The sequence below is a fragment of the Barbus barbus genome, assembly GCF_936440315.1.
Source record: "Barbus barbus genome assembly, chromosome: 46".
In the NCBI taxonomy this organism is placed as follows: Eukaryota; Metazoa; Chordata; class Actinopteri; order Cypriniformes; family Cyprinidae; genus Barbus; species Barbus barbus.
Genome location: NC_136724.1, coordinates 14,954,002 through 14,973,925, shown reverse-complemented (window position 1 = coordinate 14,973,925; position 19,924 = coordinate 14,954,002). Strand labels below are relative to the sequence as shown.

General features: G+C 38.5%; 1 protein-coding gene across 2 annotated transcripts in view; it reads left to right on the top strand.

The window, feature by feature from the left end:
• The window catches only part of LOC306864751 (catenin delta-2-like), a gene marked incomplete at its 5' end in the record, with an annotated part of 278,601 nt that overhangs the window by 214,429 nt on the left and 44,248 nt on the right, over positions 1-19,924 (top strand). The window contains 4 exons of one of the 2 annotated variants that reach the window (XM_079408959.1): positions 1,441-1,558; positions 6,045-6,230; positions 12,571-12,768; positions 15,075-15,225. In XM_079408959.1, coding sequence (XP_079265085.1) covers positions 1,441-1,558; positions 6,045-6,230; positions 12,571-12,768; positions 15,075-15,225 — 653 coding nt within the window. The remainder of the gene's footprint in view (positions 1-1,440; positions 1,559-6,044; positions 6,231-12,570; positions 12,769-15,074; positions 15,226-19,924) is intronic. The other variant, XM_079408960.1, reaches the window with a different exon arrangement.

Sequence of the window (19,924 nt, the reverse complement as noted above, 5' to 3'; positions counted from 1 at the left end):
AGGAACTAAATAGATAAGTTTGTAATTCAAATGCTCCATATGCAGGCTAAATTATGTATTTCCAATGCCTTTTCAGGTATATTCATGTATTATAGAGGAGGAGGAGAGGCAGTTCTAATAAATGATACATAGCAATTGATTCAGTTCTGGTGAATATAGAAATGTAAATTTTGCACAGTGTAATGTATCCTGTTTCCCATTACAGTTGATGTGAGTGAATTTTTCTTATTACGAGTGGGCCGTTTTCCCTAAGGCAGTTTCATATGGTGTGGCATGGAGACACATGTCATATTCTTTCGGTCCGACACACAAGGGAGTTTTAAGCTGGAATCAAACCGTTTTCAGTACATTGATATGATGTGGAATAGAGCCTTTAATAGAACTATGATTTGCTGTTATTTTGTGTCTAATAGACATGTGCATGGAGTTTTAATGGCTGCTGTTGTCTCATTTGCACAGAGACATTGAATGCATTACAGCAAGTCGTAACCAGGCACCCCAAGCAATAAATCGTAAATGTTTTTTGTCCTAAACAGCCGTGTTGTAGTATGGCAGCATTAGTTTGATCAAAAATACAGTAAAATATATAAAATCCAATTTTGGAATAGCAGTTAAAATGCTAAATAAAAGCAAAAAATGTCCAAATTGAACATTAAACATTTGGTTGCTAATTATTTTTATTCTGTAAGAAAATATATGGAGAAACAAGGGCAGAAATGGATTTACCACATCCAAGACAGGCATTAAAAAGTCACATGACTCAAGTTATGTGACTAAATAATTTGTTCAAATTATTGTCTACCACTGCCTCCCAAAAATGTCAAATGATATACTGTCGCTGCACACACAATGAATTTTCATTGGTCCCACAACCACATTTTAAACATCAAATATGTTTTGATAAGGCAGTCTGATGAAATATGTCCAATTGTACAGTGTTTTCACTTTCAGTGTGGACAGAAAAATTGCTGGAAACTTGCAGCTGTTGTATCTGTTTAGAACAGTGTGTGTGTTTATATAATAAGCCTATTACATTCGTTCCTCGTCCATATTCAGCAGTGTACACCTGATTGATTTTTTCAATAAACAAAATAATCAGGATCCTTATTGTATTATCCAATTGAAATGATTCCAATATCCATTTCTTTCTCTCCCACTGTTACACTGTCTAAAATAAACAGTCAGATATCTAGCAGTGTCAATGTTCCTCCCCCTGAAGACTAATAGATTCATATATTAATACATGTCAGAGGTGGGAGGTTTGGAGAGATTTGTTTAAGCAACTCGTGAAATGTGAAGCATTTGCATTTTGTTTGTCTCAGTGGTACGGTGTAAAGCAGGTTGTACGCCTGGAGGGAATCTGCACCCGTGTGATTGAATCTCCCAGATTTAATGCACTCATCACTGACCTGTGCTTCCCTCTCTCCATCTCTCTCCCAGGAATGTGAGTTCGGCAGGAGAGGAGGCTCGTCGGCGGATGAGAGAATGCGAGGGTCTGACTGACACGCTGCTTTTTGTCATCCAGACTTCCCTCGGAAGCAGCGAGATTGATAGCAAGGTACGCTTTCCTCCCGGGATCTGTCCATCTCTCCCAGAGCTTAAAGGCAACCTGTAGTAAAAGTTTTTACATCTGTGAGTGTGTGTGTGTGTGTGTCTGCAACAAATAAACAGCTCTGTGGTTGGCTGCTCTCTGAAGGTTGTGAAGGCTCGCTCTTCTAAATGGCATTCTTTAATCATAATTTAACTGGCAGCCCTCCGTCAGGCCCAGCGTGCTAATAGCAGAGCGCAGGGGATGCACCCGTCCTAATGAGAATTGAAGAGCAGAGTGTGGGGATGCTGGAGCGTGGCACAGTTCTTTCCCTCTGGTCATTTTCAGACTTGCGAGCATTCCAGCTTTCCCACAATTCCTGCTGTCTGAATCCCCCGCGGTGCACTCTCAACCACCTCTCTTCACAGTTTCCAAACTCACAGCATGGCCAGTACAAAATAGTGTACTTGAATTTCTTGTAATATCTCTTCAGGCTTTATTGGCTGTATGTAGACGGTTAGAACTTGCTCAAAGGGTTAAAGGCATAGTTCACCAAAAAATGTAAATTAATTTCACTCCCCGTCTTGTCGTTACAACCCTGTATGACTTTTTCTTCTGCAGAACACAAAAGAAGATTCTTTGAGAAACATCTCGATGTCCAAAACAATATTGGACCCCATTGACTTTAATTGTGTGGAATCGAAACGTTTTTGTCTTGTTTTTTGTTTCCACAGAAGAAAAGTCATGAACAACATGACTAAACTGATGACAGACGCTTCATTTTTGAGTGAATTATCTCTTTAACTCTTTCCCCACCAGCGTTTTTGAAAAAAGTTGAATTTCAATTGCACCCAGAATATTTTGTTGTATGAATAATCTAGCTTCAAGCGTTATTTATTATCAACACTTGAATGTAGGTAAGTTTCATTTAAAAAAAAAAAAACATTTTGAGCAAAAATCTGAGAAAATCGCATTTTTATCAAATACTACATCTGGATCATATTCAGCTCGATAATCAAAGCAAAGATGCAGTAGATGGCTTCCATCAGCACCCCTAAAGCCTGCACAGTCCTTTACCACTTCCTAGATCGACATTTTACTCTGTAACATTAGGCAGTTTTCATTTATGTGCTGTTTATTGTTGATGATTGCGTTATTTTCCATATGCTTATGCTTACATATGAGATGTAATGCATATGCTTACATATGAGACGTCTTCCACATCTGTGTTTTTGATCACCACATTCTGGACTCATTCAGGAGATGCATAATAGTGCCCCCGAGTGTATAACAGTGAAACCTGGAAAATTCTGTGTTTGGCAAGGAAAGAGTTAATAACTTCCACCAATGTTCAAATGAAACCTACGCCATTGTTCTTAGTTTACCAGTTGTACATAGTTTGTAATATATTATTTAAAGTAGTCAGCTACATAACTAGTTGGTTTATACGACAAAGAGTGGACAGTCCTGACCAATTTTCACCTGGTAAGATAAAGCCTAAAAAGTTCACAATCTTAAATTTCAACATAATAAACACAGTTACTCCTGGACATCAATCCATGTGAGCAATGTTTCCGTTTTTATTCATACTGTCACAGTTATGTGCAATAAACATCATTTGAAGTGTACTTCAGTTTTCACATGAACACTTATATGCATACAGCCAAGCACATAGCCTTTTAAAGTATACTCCATTTTAAGCGTACGCAAACATAGACTCTAGACACACACGCACTAGAAAGCTTCATCCATGCCACTCCATAAGTTATTAGTGATAAAAGTGTCTCTGTACTCGTTTAAACTAAAGTTGTGATGTCTCTTAACCCCCTCACACAAGTGCTTGTCAGTACTTTGTTGTTGTTCATCCATCTCATCCATTTCTTTCAGACTGTGAAACTACAGGCCGGATCAGTTTTGCAATAATTAGTGCAAAAAAAGACACAATAAACATACGAGCTTAAAAGAAAAGGTCCCACTTTATATTAAGTGGCCTTAAAGGGGTCATATGATGCTTTTTTTAAAGATCATTATTTTGTGTATTTGGTGTAACAGAATATGTTGACATGTTTTAATGTTCCAAAAACACATAATTTTTCAAATACTGTACATTATTGTATGCTCTGTCTCTCTCAAACGCTTCGTTTTCTACAAAGTCCCTCCTTCCGACAAGTGCAGTCTGCTCTGATTGGCCAACTGGCACAGTGCATTGTGATTGGCCAAACACCACAAGCCGTGTCGGAAATGTAACGCCCCTTTCCGTAATCGCGAGCTTCAGCTTTCAAATTTATAGTAAAGAAAGACCGTAAATAATGTCCTTAGTTTTACCATCAGTTCAAGCCCGAGAGGGAAACAGTCGCGTGACAGACACAGTGATGAAACTCATATGTGTTTGCACACAAGCTGCGATTGTGTGACCGTTTCTCCCTCTCTCACACACGCGAGCACACACACACACACACAAACGACGCTGCGCTGTGACTCTCTCTCACACACACACGACGCGCAAAATTCCACATTTAAACAGTCAATAGCAAATACTTAAACTATTAACAAAACACACAGTCCTCCTGATTCAGAAGCACCAGATTTTCATAGCAAAGTCAGAATTAGCCTACCTCCTCTCCTAGGATCACGAAACGGTCGTCCATAAAATGCATTGCTGTTCTGTTGTAAGTGATCTTAATGATTCCTAAATGCATCTACTTTCAGAAGGCCAAATAAAGTGCTTTTGCTTTCGCCTAGAGAAACACAGCGTCTCCCTGCCATGGCTTCATCAACACTACTGCTGTTACTGAAACCACACCTTCTTTCTTTGCGTGAACAGTTGGGCTGCATTATGCAAATATTTCCACATATTGACGTCAAGATGTGGGGGCGTGTTTGAACAAGCTGTTTAAGGGGGCGTGGCAGAGTCTAAAAAACATCAGGTGTATTGAAGCACTTGAGAGTTAAAAGCACACCAATAAGCTAGTAGGCTGTGCCACTGTACCATTTTTGTCCCCATTTTACTGCAACCTGTTGAATTTCGTCTAAATGTAAAAATACTTATTCTGTAAGTGCACCTCCAGCCTATGGTTACACCTTTTCTTCTTCCCTATACATGTCCATTTAGCTCCTTTCAGAGCACTAAACACTCTTTTTCATCCATCAGTGTTCTTTAACACATTACAAACACTCAAAAAAGTAACAGAGACCATTTTACCCATCACACTGGCTTCGAAATAGGGCAATCACCCTAATCACTCCAATTTCTTTGTGTGGTGATTTGCCCAGAGCTGTTTTCACCAGGTGTTGGTCCAGCAGAGCTATAATTACTGAAAGCACAAAGCCCGTGGTCTTAATGTGCCGTTAACCTGCGGTTGGTCAAGCTCCCTCCTGTTGACTTCAACATTTAAAATGGAGACCTTGTAAACTGTTGCCAGTAAGAGAGATGGTGCTGCCCCAAATTTCACCAGGTGTGATATTCATTATGTAGCACATTTCCAGGAAAATTTCAGCAGAACTTGTTTCGTTTGCCTCAAAAACCATGGAGAAAGCAAGGTCAACCGTGTCTGGGTTTTAGTAAGTCAATATGTTTCTGTACGTCTGAAATGCCAGTGCATAATTCTCTGAGCGTTTCTCTGATTACAGTCATTATTTTTGTTTGTGCAGGGCATGGTCCTCTTCGTTCCATAATAGGGAAAAAAAAGGAAAATATGGAGATGGAGAAAAATGCTTGTTTTTCATCATCATTTTGCGAGCATTTATTTTCTATTTTCTGTCAAGCATTGTGCCTGCTCTGCTGTGTCCTTGTAATACCCTGTTAAATGGAGTGTGAGCCGATGGATTTGGCTGGTCATTTTTCCCCATCTGCGAGTATATCCTTTAATCACATTTAAATGGGAGACCGTGTCAGATATATAATTAAGTACTTTCATATACTTAGTGCCAATGCAGTCTACACTCCCAGCCAACAGTCAGAGAAAGACGGAGACAGAGTAAATGAGAAAGTTAGATGAACTGAAAGAGACATGAGAGAGGAAAATATAAGGGCAAGAAAACTAGGTCTTAAACACTGTAGGATGTAACTTTGCTGTCTTTGGTTCAAAATATTTGCCACCTCAAAATGAAAAAAGTTAGTGTTTATTTTTTGTTTTATTTTGTTGTTGTTGTGGTTTACAAATATTATTTTTTACATTTTACTTTATTTTATTTTTTTTACTTTTTTTTTTACTTCAACAGTACTCTAGAGAAACAGATTTGCAGGTTTCAGGATAAACTACTAAATCTTAAGGGGTTGAAATTCTCTTGCAAGCCAGTATGACAGCACAAGGAGTGCATGCAGACCTGTGTGTGTGTGTGTGTGTGTGTGTGTGTGTGTGTGTGTGTGTGAACAAATGTGTCCTTCCTCTAGTCTCAGAACCAGCATGAGCTGAATAGATGAAGTTTGGCCCCTCTGGCCAGACGGGCTCTATCAAGAGCTCAGTGGTGCTAGACTAATACCTGCCCAATATCTGTCTCTTTCTTTCTCTGGCAGACCATAGAAAACTGTGTATGCATTTTGAGGAACCTCTCGTATCGGCTTGCAGCTGAAACAGCTCAGGGACAGCAGATGGGGACGGACGAGCTGGATGGCCTCCTGTGTAGCGATGCCAGCGGGAAGGACGGAGAGACTTCAGGCTGCTGGGGAAAGAAGAAAAAGAAGAAGAAGTCCCAGGACCAGGTAGGCCACCCAATGCATCGTTTTTAGGCATTGTAGCTGTGATTGGTAGCCCTCACCTGCTGACAATGACTCTAACACTCTTTACTTTGGAAATCATAATCCAAAGTATAGTGAAAGAGGCTATTTGAAGTCAACAGGAAATCAAGTTGTACATTATTACCCTTATTTCCTTTGTTAATACTTGTTGCAAGTCTTACTGTATTTCCATCTTACATATACATATGTACATGCCCTAATTTTCACTCATGTCACATTATGGAAATAAAATAGGTTGTGATCATCATTTTGTGTTGACTGGCTAGAGAAAGAGGGCTTTATTTCACAGTAAAATGCTTCTCTGCTTTTGAAAGAGATCCCAGCAAAATAGGCATTTCATATCAAAATATTAATAACATAATCAGCATATTCAACTTCCTTTTACACCCCTTGTTGCCTCAAAATAATCCCAATTTATGTTTCAGTGCATTCCCCAAATAACAGATATACACGCCGCCCTTTTATCAATTACTCCCTCTGCAAACGTAACGCTCACCACCTACACAGAGCCGCACCGTCAGACAGTGAGTTTCCCTAGTGACACGCTCTACGGCTGATAAATCAGTGTTTGTGGGCGTCAGACTAAAGGAAGGTGAAAAAACCCAGCCTTTTTACTGGTGACTCCTCCATTGCAGAGGAAACTCTTCATTAATCTCATACAGGAAAATTCAGCCGGGATCCTCGGTGCAGATGAGGAGGGGGAGCGTGAAGGTGGGAGAGCAGTTGTGTAACACAACTCCCTCTGGATATGGCCCATTCCAGAGGAGCCATAAAGCTAATAGCTGGTGATATACTGTAGCCACCGATAGCTGAATATAATCCTCCTAAACTAAAATAAAACCCGTGTTTGCTGCAAAAGAGATGTCCGTCACAACAACTTCCACTTGCTACGTGCCTAGCAAGAAGCGGTAAATCTTTAAAAGCAGTCAGAGTCGAATAATACATCAAAGCTATTGCTCTGTTGAGATTATGACAGCATAGACTGTTATATTAAACATAGCGTGGGGATGTTTTGCATCGTCTTTTGCATTTGAACATTCAAAGATGTATTTCCTTCATTCATTACCTCAAAACCCGTACATGAGTTTGCAGATCTGTTTTTGGATTCAGTCAGATGTGTCTCCTCCAATCAGATTGCAGACAGGAAGGAGATGCAAGGATACCAGAGTCGTCCATCCCTGCCTGTTGGACTGTAAAGAGGGCCATTTCTCCCCATTACCTAAGGTGCCCTCTCGTATCATGTGCCGGACCTTCTCCTCAGCCAAGACGCTTTGAAAGAGGACACCTGGGCCTCCGGGCAACAGAAGGCTAATGTACTCTGTTAAATCATTTATCACTAAGTGGCAGCGAGGTAGCCCAGGAAAGCAGAGCGTGCCGCCGCGGCTCTGTCGGGGTAGGGCAGTGACGTTTAGCGTAGCTAATTGACTGAGAGGGGAGAGTGTGTAAACCAGAGCAATTTCAGCCCACCAAGCACTGATACCCTTCTTTGAGTTTACTCTGAGAAATGGGTCATGGAGTGCTCATTATGCTCAATGCTTGCTGACAGGAAAAGGGCGAAGAGAAAGTTTTCAACAATTTGAGATGCTGTTTTACGCTCTGATAGCTCAGAAGAAGCATTAGGATCACATTGTCATTTTTAGATTGAGGGTAACTCTCTCGTTTTGGATTTTGAAAAGCTATAAGAGTAGCATTTAGGCAGATTTGACTCATATTATATCCCAAAAGACACATTTTCTGAATATCTATCTATCTGTCTGTTTGTCTATGTATTTATTATGGTAGCGGCTATTTGCGCTCAGTGTAAATAGCAATTAGATGTTATTTACACTGTGCAAATAGCATATTTTTTTAGCAATAGATACTATTAACACTAAGTGCAAATAGCTATAGATTATATTTACACTGTTAAAATAGCAATCTTAATTTGCTATTTAATATTTATTTCTATTTAATTCTGCTATTTGTACTACTTATTGAAAATAGTGGCAATCATCTGCACCTCAGTATTGTAGTACATTATAAAACAGTATGCAATAATAACGTACTGAGTGTAAATTATAGTTTTAATTCAAATTATTAAATGGATGCCACCTTATTGGGACAATAAAGCCCTCCATACACCTACCCTAACCCTACCCGATACTTTTATTTTCAACTTTTTGATTATTTCCTTAAATTTTATTGAAAATAAATACCTTTCTGATGCAATATGAGATTTGAAAAGGGAGAAAAAAAGTTCGGCAAAAGGTGGGCTCTAACTCAGGTCAATCGCGTCAAAAAGCATGCGCCTTACCATCTACACTATTGAAACTGATGCTAAATGAGCGTCGTCTTTTAGTGTTGACTAACCCAATCACACGTTAGTGGGCGGAGTTAGTGTAAATAGCCTTTGCCAACAAGGCGGGCTATTTGCACTTAGTGTAAATAGACACTCTGATTTATTTATCTACTTTGTATGTCTGTCTGTCTGCCTCTATTTATCTGTCTATCTGTCTCTGTCTGTCTGTCTGTCTGTCTATCTATTTATTTATCTACTGTGTCTGTCTATCCATCTGTTCATCTCTCCATCTGTCCGTCTGTCCAAATATTAATAATATTTTAAAACTATTTTAAAACTGCTTCATTGCTTGTGTTTTTAAATAAATAATAATTAAAAGTTTTCAAGGATTTCAGGCTTTTAATGAAATTTAGTTTCTTTTTTCACAATCTCTGGATAGTTACACCACAAATCACATCACCCGTATTCATTTATTTTTTTCAGAAATTGAAAACATGTTCATCGTAGAAGAGGTGTCATTATTTTTTAATCAGGTGAAAGAATTGGACGTAAGCGGTGTGTCTTTGACCATGATGCCATCCTTAGCAAACACCTTTTTCATTGATAAATTCTGAAAAGTTTTGACAGCGATTGGGTAAAACTGAATGTTTGCGAAATGTTGCCCTCATTGTTTGCATACAGTGGAGCAGATGTAGTGCCTAGTAGACCAGGACACACACACAAAATAATTTCAAGACAGCACATTCCTTAGCAGGAGTTAAGACTTCCACTCCCAGCGTCTGCATTTGACTGGCTGGCCGATTTCCTGCCCTAAATCTCCTTATCTCAGGAGACCTCTAAAACCCAGGATAAATTTGAGGGAACATCTGAAATGGATTTAGAACAGAACCTTCAATGTTGTTCCTGACCGGTTTACCATAAATAAAAGTCGCATAATCAACAGTACAAAGCATGTGGCATCTGGAAAGGCTCCAGCACAGACCCTCCCTGATCGTTTAACGCAGTAATTCAATGATGGTATCAACAAAGATGATGGTTTTACAACAGACGTCCGAGCTAAGAAAATCACCAGATCTCCATTCCCATGACCTCCCGTTTCTCCCCAGCAGAGAAACGCGCCTTTTCTTGTTATTGGCAGAACAAAGAAGATCATACTTTTTAGGAAGTGTTCCCAAAAGGACAAATAATAATCGCTGCTGCTATTAGAGCAATATACTCAAAAGCAATATATACAATATATTTACAATATATATTCAGGTTGTATTTTATGAAATTAAATTAAGCTTGCTGTGTTATTGGAATCTATGTTATTGTTGTAATCTCTTGATGTCTAATTTTCCCGATCACTATTGTTTAGTTTCACTTGCTTGGTGTGATTATTTAGAATTTAGGATGGTTTAGTCTATGCCTTAACCGCGTAATAGATAAAATTGATATATGTACTTTGGGTATGCAAAATACTTGGTGTTTGATTTTGAATGAAAGCTAGTTGCAATAATTTGGTGTGGATGAAACTTGGCTTTTCTCATCGTAATGTATGATTAAAACACTTATAGGAATCTGCTAGGATATGTTCTTCATTTTATGAAATAACTCAGCAAAGGATTAACACACGGAAAACTGAGCCGTGCGGGGCGGGGCTCCGCCCTACAGAAACACTTGTGATTGGATCAAACAGAAAAAGGGGCAGACTGAAATCAGCTCAATAAAGACAGACACCCAACTTCGGTGTTGTTGCTTGCTCGCGCGCTGTTTGAAACTTCGGCTCCTCATCTGATCGCGCTGTTAATCGCTCTCAGCCATACACCATCTGGCGAGGATCCACACATGCCTTCAAAGTTCTGACCAAAGAAACTTTAACACCTGAGGCCGAAAGAACTCTAAACAGACTTCCTAAGAGCGTCATTAGGTCACAGAGAAACCAACCAATTGCAAGAGGGCATCCCCAGTGACATCACGCAACGACGGCTTCAGCAGCCAATCCGCACCCAGGGTTCCCTCAACCAGGAAAGGAACGAAGCAACTCAGAGCAAGTAATCAAATAATTCTCCATAATTCTGCTGGAAACTGGTTGCATTCATCTTTAAGAGTAAAGATGGTAAAGTTCCTTGCTTGTGACTCCCTCAGGTTGAAGTTAGAGCATTCTTGGAAACGAGCATTAGAACCTTAAACTCTCTTCAAATCAAACAATTCATTGCCTGTAGCATGTATGTGTGTTTGTGTGTGTACGTATTCTGTTTTGTGTTATTTTAGATTAGTAGTGTTGTAGAGTAGCAAATAAACTTTGATTTATTAAGAAATCTTGTGTCTGGTGCTATGTGATTTTCAGGTCTTAAACTATTTGCCAAAGATCGCGTTACCTATGCTAAAATTTACCTATGCTAAAAATTACCTAATCAATTCGGTATTACTGTGGCCATGGGAATAATCTGAATTGTTAAAACATACTGGTTTTAATGCCTGCTGGACAAGTCATTAATGAGGTATCGTTAATAAGGTATAAGTTGGACGTTTTGATTAATATCCATTAATCATATGAATATGAAATCGACACGACTCGATTTCCAGAAAATAAAATAAAATTAATAGTTCTAAAATTACTACACCGATTAAACCAAGTCTCCTCTCAAGCTCTTACCATTTCTTCTGCATTCACCGTATGGGAAGGGCAGCAGCCTCACGGGGGCTTCTCCACCCTCCAGCAGTTGATTGAACAACAGAGCCGCTCCTCCGAGCAGGAACGGGGGGAGATGAAAACAGACTCATTAATAATGAAGGGAGAGTGAGGCTGAGTGCCAGAGCTAGTTTAAGACGCTGAGGTATTTCACAAGTTGCTCTGCCTGAAAGTAGGTCAGCCTGTGAGACCAGCACTTTTCAAACTGACTCACCCACACGCCTCAAACGCAGACTTACAGCTCGTCATTCCTGCCCGGTTTTGGGTCTATTCAGGCCACGATTTGTCAAGAGATCTCCTCGTGTGGTGTTTGTGTGTATGTGCAGGGGGTTACATCTGCCTTTTGACCCGCACAAAATGACAGCGATTTTATCTCAGGAGTTCACCGGGTCGCTGTACTGATGGTTGCTAGTAGGCGGATGCCTTAATGTTATTGGTGGTCATAGCTGTAGAAAATCTGATAAATAAAAATGAAAGTTTTTCTTGACACTAAAAGTGTTTGTATAGTGTACGAACTGCAGCAGTGTGTAGTATATCATAACGATGAAGAGAAATTATTGTTAATTCATGAATCCGACTTGCTTAGAATAATTTCATTCTGACGCAGTTTTCCTTGTAGATTTTTTTTATTATATAGACACACTACTCTTCAAAAGTTTAGGATCAGTAAGTTAAGAAAAATGCTGTTTTAATGCATTAAAATGCTAAAAAATGACAGTAAAAGACATTTAAAAATTTTACAACATTTCTATTTCAAATAAATGTTCTTCTTTTAAACTTTCTATTCATCAGTGAATCCTAAACACAAAAAAAAGTATTAACAATTTCCACATATTTTTCCCAAAAATAGGATCATGGGATTCTAAAGATTGTAACAATAGCTACTGAAAATAGTGAGAATTGTTCCCCAAACTAAAGTGTGACTGAAAACAGTTATTTTAAATTGAAAAAATATTTCACAATATTACTGTTTTCCTGTATTTTTTAAAAATAAATGCAGCCCTAATGAACATTAAACTTATTTCAGAAGCATTTAAAAAACTTACCGAACCCAAACTTTTGGACAGTTGTGCATATATAAAGCAATGCTGGAGAGTAAAATCACATTAACTTTTCTGTCATATCACGCTTTCTTCACTGACTTCACATTGGCATTTGAATAGCTGCGCATTTTCATAAAGTCAAACTTTTCTCACTGTTGCTCATTGAAAAAAAATCAAGCTGCTTTGTCACTGCAGATTTATGTCAGTGTGAATGCCCCTTAATAAGGATTTGGATGCTGATGGCGATGGGTTTTGGGTGTTTTCATGTCTGACTGACTTGTTTTTCATATAACATCTTTGTTTCTGTAGTGGGATGGTGTGGGACCGCTGCCAGATACTGCTGAGCCCCCCAAAGGGATTCAGATGCTGTGGCATCCTTCGATAGTAAAGCCCTACCTCACCCTCCTGTCTGAATGCTCAAACCCGGACACGCTGGAGGGGGCCGCCGGGGCACTGCAGAACCTGGCTGCTGGGAGTTGGAAGGTAAGCCCTATGGTCATTCACCTTGTGTATGTATCTGATCGTGCTGGAGATATGGCTTGGGATGCAACAAATATAATAAATAATACAAATAGATTAGCTGATAATTATGTGCCTTGTGGTTTTAATTGTTATGACTCTATCGCTATGTATTTTTTAGATAGATAGATATGCATGTGACACATATTTGAATGATGCAATAATTTTGTTTTGCTATTATTTTCCAAGACGGTTCCCTTTTTTTATTTTAGATTTACTTTTGGTGTTTTGTCTTTTATTTTTACTATATGACAGTTGAGAGCTGATAGTAAGGGAAATGCAAGAAATAGAGTGGGGTGGGATCGGGACTTGGGACGCCCATAATGCAATGGCATTATATGTCGATGCACTTGTCCACTGAGTTATCGGCACCGATGGGACAGTTTTCTTTTTTAATTAGTCCACCTAGCATCGGACAAACAACTGTATAGCAGCATGATAAAAACCACACTGAACACCTTAGCATTACACTCTGGTACCTGATGTTTTCTTTACTTGTTTTCACTGAAGGTTTTATTTGCTGTTGTCAGGATCTAAAATTATTGAACGGTGCAAGAAATGGTGTAAAATTGCATTTTTCCTGACACAAAACAACTTGCTTTCATCAGATGTTTAAACCAGTACCAATCTCCCTTTTGGCCCCTGCTTCTCTCTTTGTTCTCACATCCTTTTCACCATCTCTCAGCGACAAAAGCTTGTTTTGCCTCTGTTGCTCAAGAGCGCTAATCCACCCAATGTGTTCTGCAAGATCAATACTCACAGATGGAGACAGATGCAATGGGATTGGATTAGTTTTGAAGTTACATAACAGGTTTAGACCCCCTTCAAGAAGTTAAATGAAAGCGACCCCTCTCCACACCTACAGGGCATCAGGTTATATATGTGTTTGCTGTTGGGTTGAGTTTTTGGAGAGACAAACAGGAAAGTAAAAGAGAGCGAGAGACGGGGTCTGTCTGACTATTTTGTCCAGTTCCCATAATTGGCTGCTCTGTTTGCTCGTCTAGAAGAGCTGACATTGAGCCCTCATCTAATATGTGTGAACTAAGCTCTCTGTTTATGTTTTCAAAGTCCATCTCGGACAGTGGGATTATTAAATCCCACGCTGTGTGTACTAGGAAATGGAAAAAAGCGCTTAACTTAAGACGGATCAAAAAAACACTCAAGCATGAAGAATGCTTTCTCGTCAAAAACTCCTTTTCAATTACAGTTCAAGGATATTTCTTTTATTGCATGACTTATAATACAAACACAAGTTTTAATGAACTGTGATGTTGATTTTCACTAAATGACAGATTTACATTTCCACACACTCATTTTAAGTGCCATTTTTCGGCTCCTAAACCTAATAAGTTGCCTCTGTGATGTACTTTGCCGGATTTAACACAATTCCAGGCACTTTGATTTTTAATATACACCTGTGTGGAGCAGGATTTTTGACCAATGAGATTTCACCACGGATGGCAAAATGCCACAGAAATAGAAGCTAAGAGAGAGAAAAAGCGCCCTGTAATAATGCTGAAAATTCAGCTTTGCCATCACAGGAATAAATTACAATTAATTTCAAAATATATTATAAATAAATAGAAAACAGTTATTTTAAATTGTAAAAATATTTCAAAATATTACAGTATTTTCGATCAAACAAACCTTGGTGAACATAAGAGTCTTCTTTCAAAAACTTACAACTCCAAGCTTTTGAAAGGTACATTTGGAAAAGGACGGACACGTGGAATATTTTAAATTTGTTCAAATTTATGTATTTTATTAGACAACCTACCGTTTGAAACAACTTTTAATTCTGTTTACTAGGCAGGCAGCTTACAAGGTTTTGAAACAGAGCCTCTCTGTCATTGTGTTTTTGTCTCTCTCTTTTTTTTATGCACACATACAGAGGTCATCAGAAATGAAGAATATGCCTGCTGGGCCATATGCTGCGGTCTCCCCCGTTACAGCAGAAGTGCAGGCTAGCAGAGAGTCTAATCTGAGCTGACACTCCGTCACTGATAAAGGCTGATCCCACAGCTGGGGTCATACATGGAGAACCTCAGAGTGCTAAAGCTCTGAGCTAGTATTAGTCCTTCACTGTAACCTGGGGAGTGTGATTACACTGTCAGCGGGGTGCTGATTCAAAATGAGACACCTTACAGACATTTGCCCACATGGCATATCCAACTATGACAATACACCTCATGGTCTCCTGAAAACTGCTGATATAAGTGGCCAAAAGGTGTCATTTGTCATATTTAGCGACTTATACCTGTTTATTTGTGTGTGTGTGTGTGTGTCTCCCCTAGTGGTCGGTGTACATCCGTGCGGCAGTGAGGAAAGAGAAGGGTCTGCCCATCCTCGTGGAGCTGCTGAGGATAGACAATGACCGTGTGGTGTGTGCCGTCGCTACCGCGCTCAGAAACATGGCCTTGGATATCAGAAATAAAGAGTTAATCGGTACAGCCCTTTTTTCCCTCTCTTGACTGTCGTCTTTTATTTTATCAGTCACTATGATTCACTTTGTTTCAAATGGTTCAGATCCATTGGATTTGTAGAGCTCTGGGTTAACAGCTGTGATCTCTTTGGCTTCTCTGTAATGAAGTCCAGTCTCTTATGTTTCAGCTTGTGTGGTAAAGAGGGTTGGTTGTTCGTAGCTCTCGGCTCAAAGGAAGATAACTGTCATTATTATTATTATTACACATTTCCTGGCCACTCATCATTTTAAATCGTCTAGCAGGCATCAAGCTGCACTTGCGCATTCTATGCTTGGCAGATGGCTTTTGGGGAACTGTTTATATAATGTATATATTTTTGGTTTTGTTTGGGTTTTTTTGGGATTTTCATTGCTGACTGACTTTACTTAAAGTGACATGCAGTTGCAGCTGTGCATGGAGGCTACTCAAAGGGTCGTTCCAAAGTGACTGTTTGATTTTTATTTTTGTTTTGTTTTTTGTTGTTTTTTTTTAGTCTGGCTAGTTTGTTTTGTTTTTGAGTAGCTGACTTTACTGAAAGTGACATGCTAGTCGAAATTGTGGATGTTTTGCACAGAGGCTACTCAAACGAATGATGTTATCAAACAGTTTTGTTTTTTTGTTTTTGTTTGTTTGTTTTGGCTTTGTTGTTTTAGTTTGGTTTGGTTTATTTTTTGTTATGTTTTTTTGTTTTATTTTGTTTTGGCCATGTTTCATTTTGGGTTAGGTTTGTTGTTTTGTTTTATTCTTCTGACTTCTTCTGTTTTTACTGTCTTTTTTGTTTGTTTTGTTGTTTGTTTTGTTTTGTTTTGTTCAGCTGACTTTGCTGAAAGTGACAGTGTTTTGGAGGCTTTTCAAAGGGTCACTCCAAATAAAAATGACCAGCTGTCTAAATCCCATCACAAAGGGGCCCTTCCTCAACACCATTATAGAGCATTCATATAATTCTCACTTTAATGGGGTCATGAACTATTTTTTAATTATCTTATAATGTTCTCTGAGGTTCACTTATAATGTTAGTGTAATTTTAAATTAAAAAAAAAAACATAATGTAGAAGTAATAGCCTATTTTCTATGCTGTTTTTGAGCCTCTCTGCAGAACGGTCTGTTTTTATAGGCGGGGCGCATTCAAGACTCGAAAGTATATGTCCTCTGCTATAATTGGCTAATAGTTTTACTTATTAAAATAACAGATGGATGCAGCTTTGACATACTCTGAAAACAACATTGATCATTTAAGTTAAAAACTTACCCTTATGTGTTGCAACATTACCATTGGGTCCAATATAATCCGACTCAGCACTGCATCATCTTTTACTTTCAGTCTCTCTAAACAGCCTGCATCTGACTTGTTTAAAAACAAATCTGTAATAAAGTTAAGCAAGCAAACAAAATGTTTTGCATGCGATCAGGACGACGACAGAACCCATTATAATCAGCAATTCTGTCTACACTGGATGCGGCACGGTATGTCAAAACAAATTTCCCATTCTATTTCTGACATACTCCAAGCATACGCGCTGCTTCTGACCTGAAAGAGAAATGGATTCGCGACATGACACAACAGCGCTTGCGTCCGATAAAGAAGGAAGGACTATTCAAGACTAAGCAATTTTGTCATTTCTGATTCCTGGTAAAACATCCTCACAGTTAATTATTTAAACTAAGGACATTTATTTGTTACTCACAAACCCAAAGTAAAATGTACAATTCTTAGAATTAAACCTAGTTTCTTGTTTATTTACCACAAGTGCCACAAAAGCAGAACACAAGTTGAAATCAATTCTAATTGATGATTCAAGGACAAGTGTAAGAATAGATTTTGTTGTTAATGTATGTTACCAAGGTAACTATCATATAAAATGTCTTGTGTGTACACAGTTGAAACATCTTACACAAAGGCAGTTAAGCCCTGCACCCTTCAGAATGCTCACCTCTAATAGGGCCTAGTTATGTTCACTTTCAGTGGAATTCGCCCAATATCTTGTCGAATGGTACTTCATCACGTTCCCACGGTTTAGGAAAAGATTAACATGGAAGAGATGAGAGTTTCATTGCTTGGTGCTCTGCACCGCATTAGGAGAGCTCAGGTTATGCCTCTGAATAGTGAGGACAATGTGTTTAGTGACTTTCATGGTCACTGCTGACTAAGAATTAGCCTTTTCTGTTTCTGTAAGCACACAGTGCAAGCAGTTCCCTCATTGTTTACGCTCAGCGCAGAGGTGAAGTGAGCCAAAGTGACTCTATACTTGTTTAGGATAGTATAATTATACCTCTCCTTCATGACTACATCCACACCTGTCCGTAATTTATATTATTTCCTCCAAACATGTGTCAGAAGCTTTGAAGTTCCTGCAATTGGGAGTTGACCTTGCCTTCATACAGAGATGCAGGTGTTTGGCATTACACTGCTTCTGAATTAGACATATTAACGAGTACATGACACAGCATCACTAGGCTCAGTCTGAATGACAGGAAGTGGTCCGCTGTGGTCCCAGTTGTCACATGTTGACCCGCCGCATCAGGTGCTTAATTAGAGCTTGTTTTCTTCCTTCCTTCATCCCATCTCACACTGATTCACACCATTTGAAATTCTCCCAGTGACATCACCGGCAGACTATTGATCTCACCCGCTAATAAACGTGGCTTCCCTGGTGAGTCTAGTTGTCTCCATGGCAACGGCTCCCTAGTCTCGTTCTGCCGCTGGTTTTAGGCTCCCCAAACAACTGGTTTGCATTTGCCACCTGGAGTCCTCCTAGATTTGCACATCATCCAAAATCATTTTAGATTATGCAGATCACATTGTGTTCATTATACATTGCCATGGAAATGTGCTTCCTGTCCTTGTAGATTTAGCATGTTTCTCAGTGTATTATGCAAAAATAACTTGCATACAGTACATGTGATGCTCACATAAATTGATATTTTTATCAGATTGCAGAATCTAAATTGATTTGTATTGACGTGTGTGCAGTAAACAGTCTGTGACTGGCGGCTATTCTCACACTTTGCGTTCAATATGGCCATCCATCAAAAGCTTTTGAGAGGTGGTGGTGGTGGCGCAGTGGATAAGATACATGCCTTTGGTGTGAGAGACCTGGGTTCGAATCCACTGTGAGACACCAATGTGTCCCTGAGCAAGACACTTAACCCCCTAGTTGCTCCAGAGGCGTGCGACCTCTGACATATATAGCAATTGTAAGTCGCTTTGGATAAAAGCGTCAGCTAAAAAAAAAAAAAAAAAAAAGAAAGAGAGCCATGAGCAATAAAATCACGCAAGATCCCTCTTTTTCAAACTTCTCCCACAGTCTCTTCCTTTCATCTGTGATTTTTTTTACATGTTTTATCACTGAATCTGTATTTGAACTCATTTTACATTTAGCTCAGGGATGGAAACTGGGCACATGAAATGCATGTAAACAGCCAATTCGATCCTGCCATTTGATCACGTATTAAAATAAAGATTGATTGTTATATAAATGAATTTAACAGCCTAAGCTCAAAACATCAGCCTGTATCCTGGAGCTTTGATACTGTATGCTGATAAACAGCACATTGCAAGATCATAAAATTCAGATAAACTTCTTTGGTGTCAGATGCCTTTTTTTACATGAGGTTAAAAGAGAATTAATTTTGGTGCATTTGAATTAATTTTGGTTTTATGTGTACTTTTGAACCTCATTGACATTTATAAACCCTGAAGTACAGTGCAAATGCAATCTCTGTTTCTGCTTTGACCTTTTCTCATTTATAATTATTTTTCTTACCTTTTTTGTCGCTCTTCCTATCTCCAGGATTGAGGTAAAGAAAGGTGGGCGAGAGAATCACCCATAATTCAATCTTTTTTTTTTTTTTTTACTTTTTCTGTGTTTTTATAAAAAAAATTATTATTGAATATCTATTTTATATATTAATGTTATTTCTTCTTTTTTTTGGGGGGGGGGGGGGGGGGGGTATTATTATATTTCTATATATCAATGTTTCTTTTTTAATTTATAGTATACCATTTAATGGACTCTTGGACGTATTTTTTGTATTGGCAGCAGGTTTGCCAGGTCCCAGAATAATTGACAACCCAAAACCAACTTAAAACCCACTCAACAGGACTAGAAAAATACCAAATTTTTAAGTTGACATCTGCAGGGATTTAAAATAAACAGTTAGATTTTATGAATCCTGTGCTTTACATTTTATTGGGAAGATTTTAGTTAGACTACGTATAGTATGTGCATATTTCACTATTTAATCTGTATTTTATATCTATAAAGTTACTTAATTATTTTATTTATATGATTATGGTGCTTTAAATGTTTCTTTTACTCTTTCTTTTTGATTTTAATTTTCTGTTTTATAATAAATATATTATTAAAATATGAAATATAAATAACACTATCACAAAATGTTTTGACTTAAAACGCATATTGACTTAAAAATCTTTTTTCATACATTAAATTTAAATCCTTTCTATATTCTGAACTCATGATCATTAATATTAATAGCCTACATACTTTGTTATTTTTGCTTCACTCTTTTCCTTTACACATTCACTCTTATTTTATCTACACACAAGCATCAAATAACACATGTGCAATCAAATAACTTGCCTTGAAGTTCCCGATGTGGGCAAAATATCCAAATATCCAAATTTGGATATTTTCAGTGGAGTTTTTGTGCGTTCCGGTGGC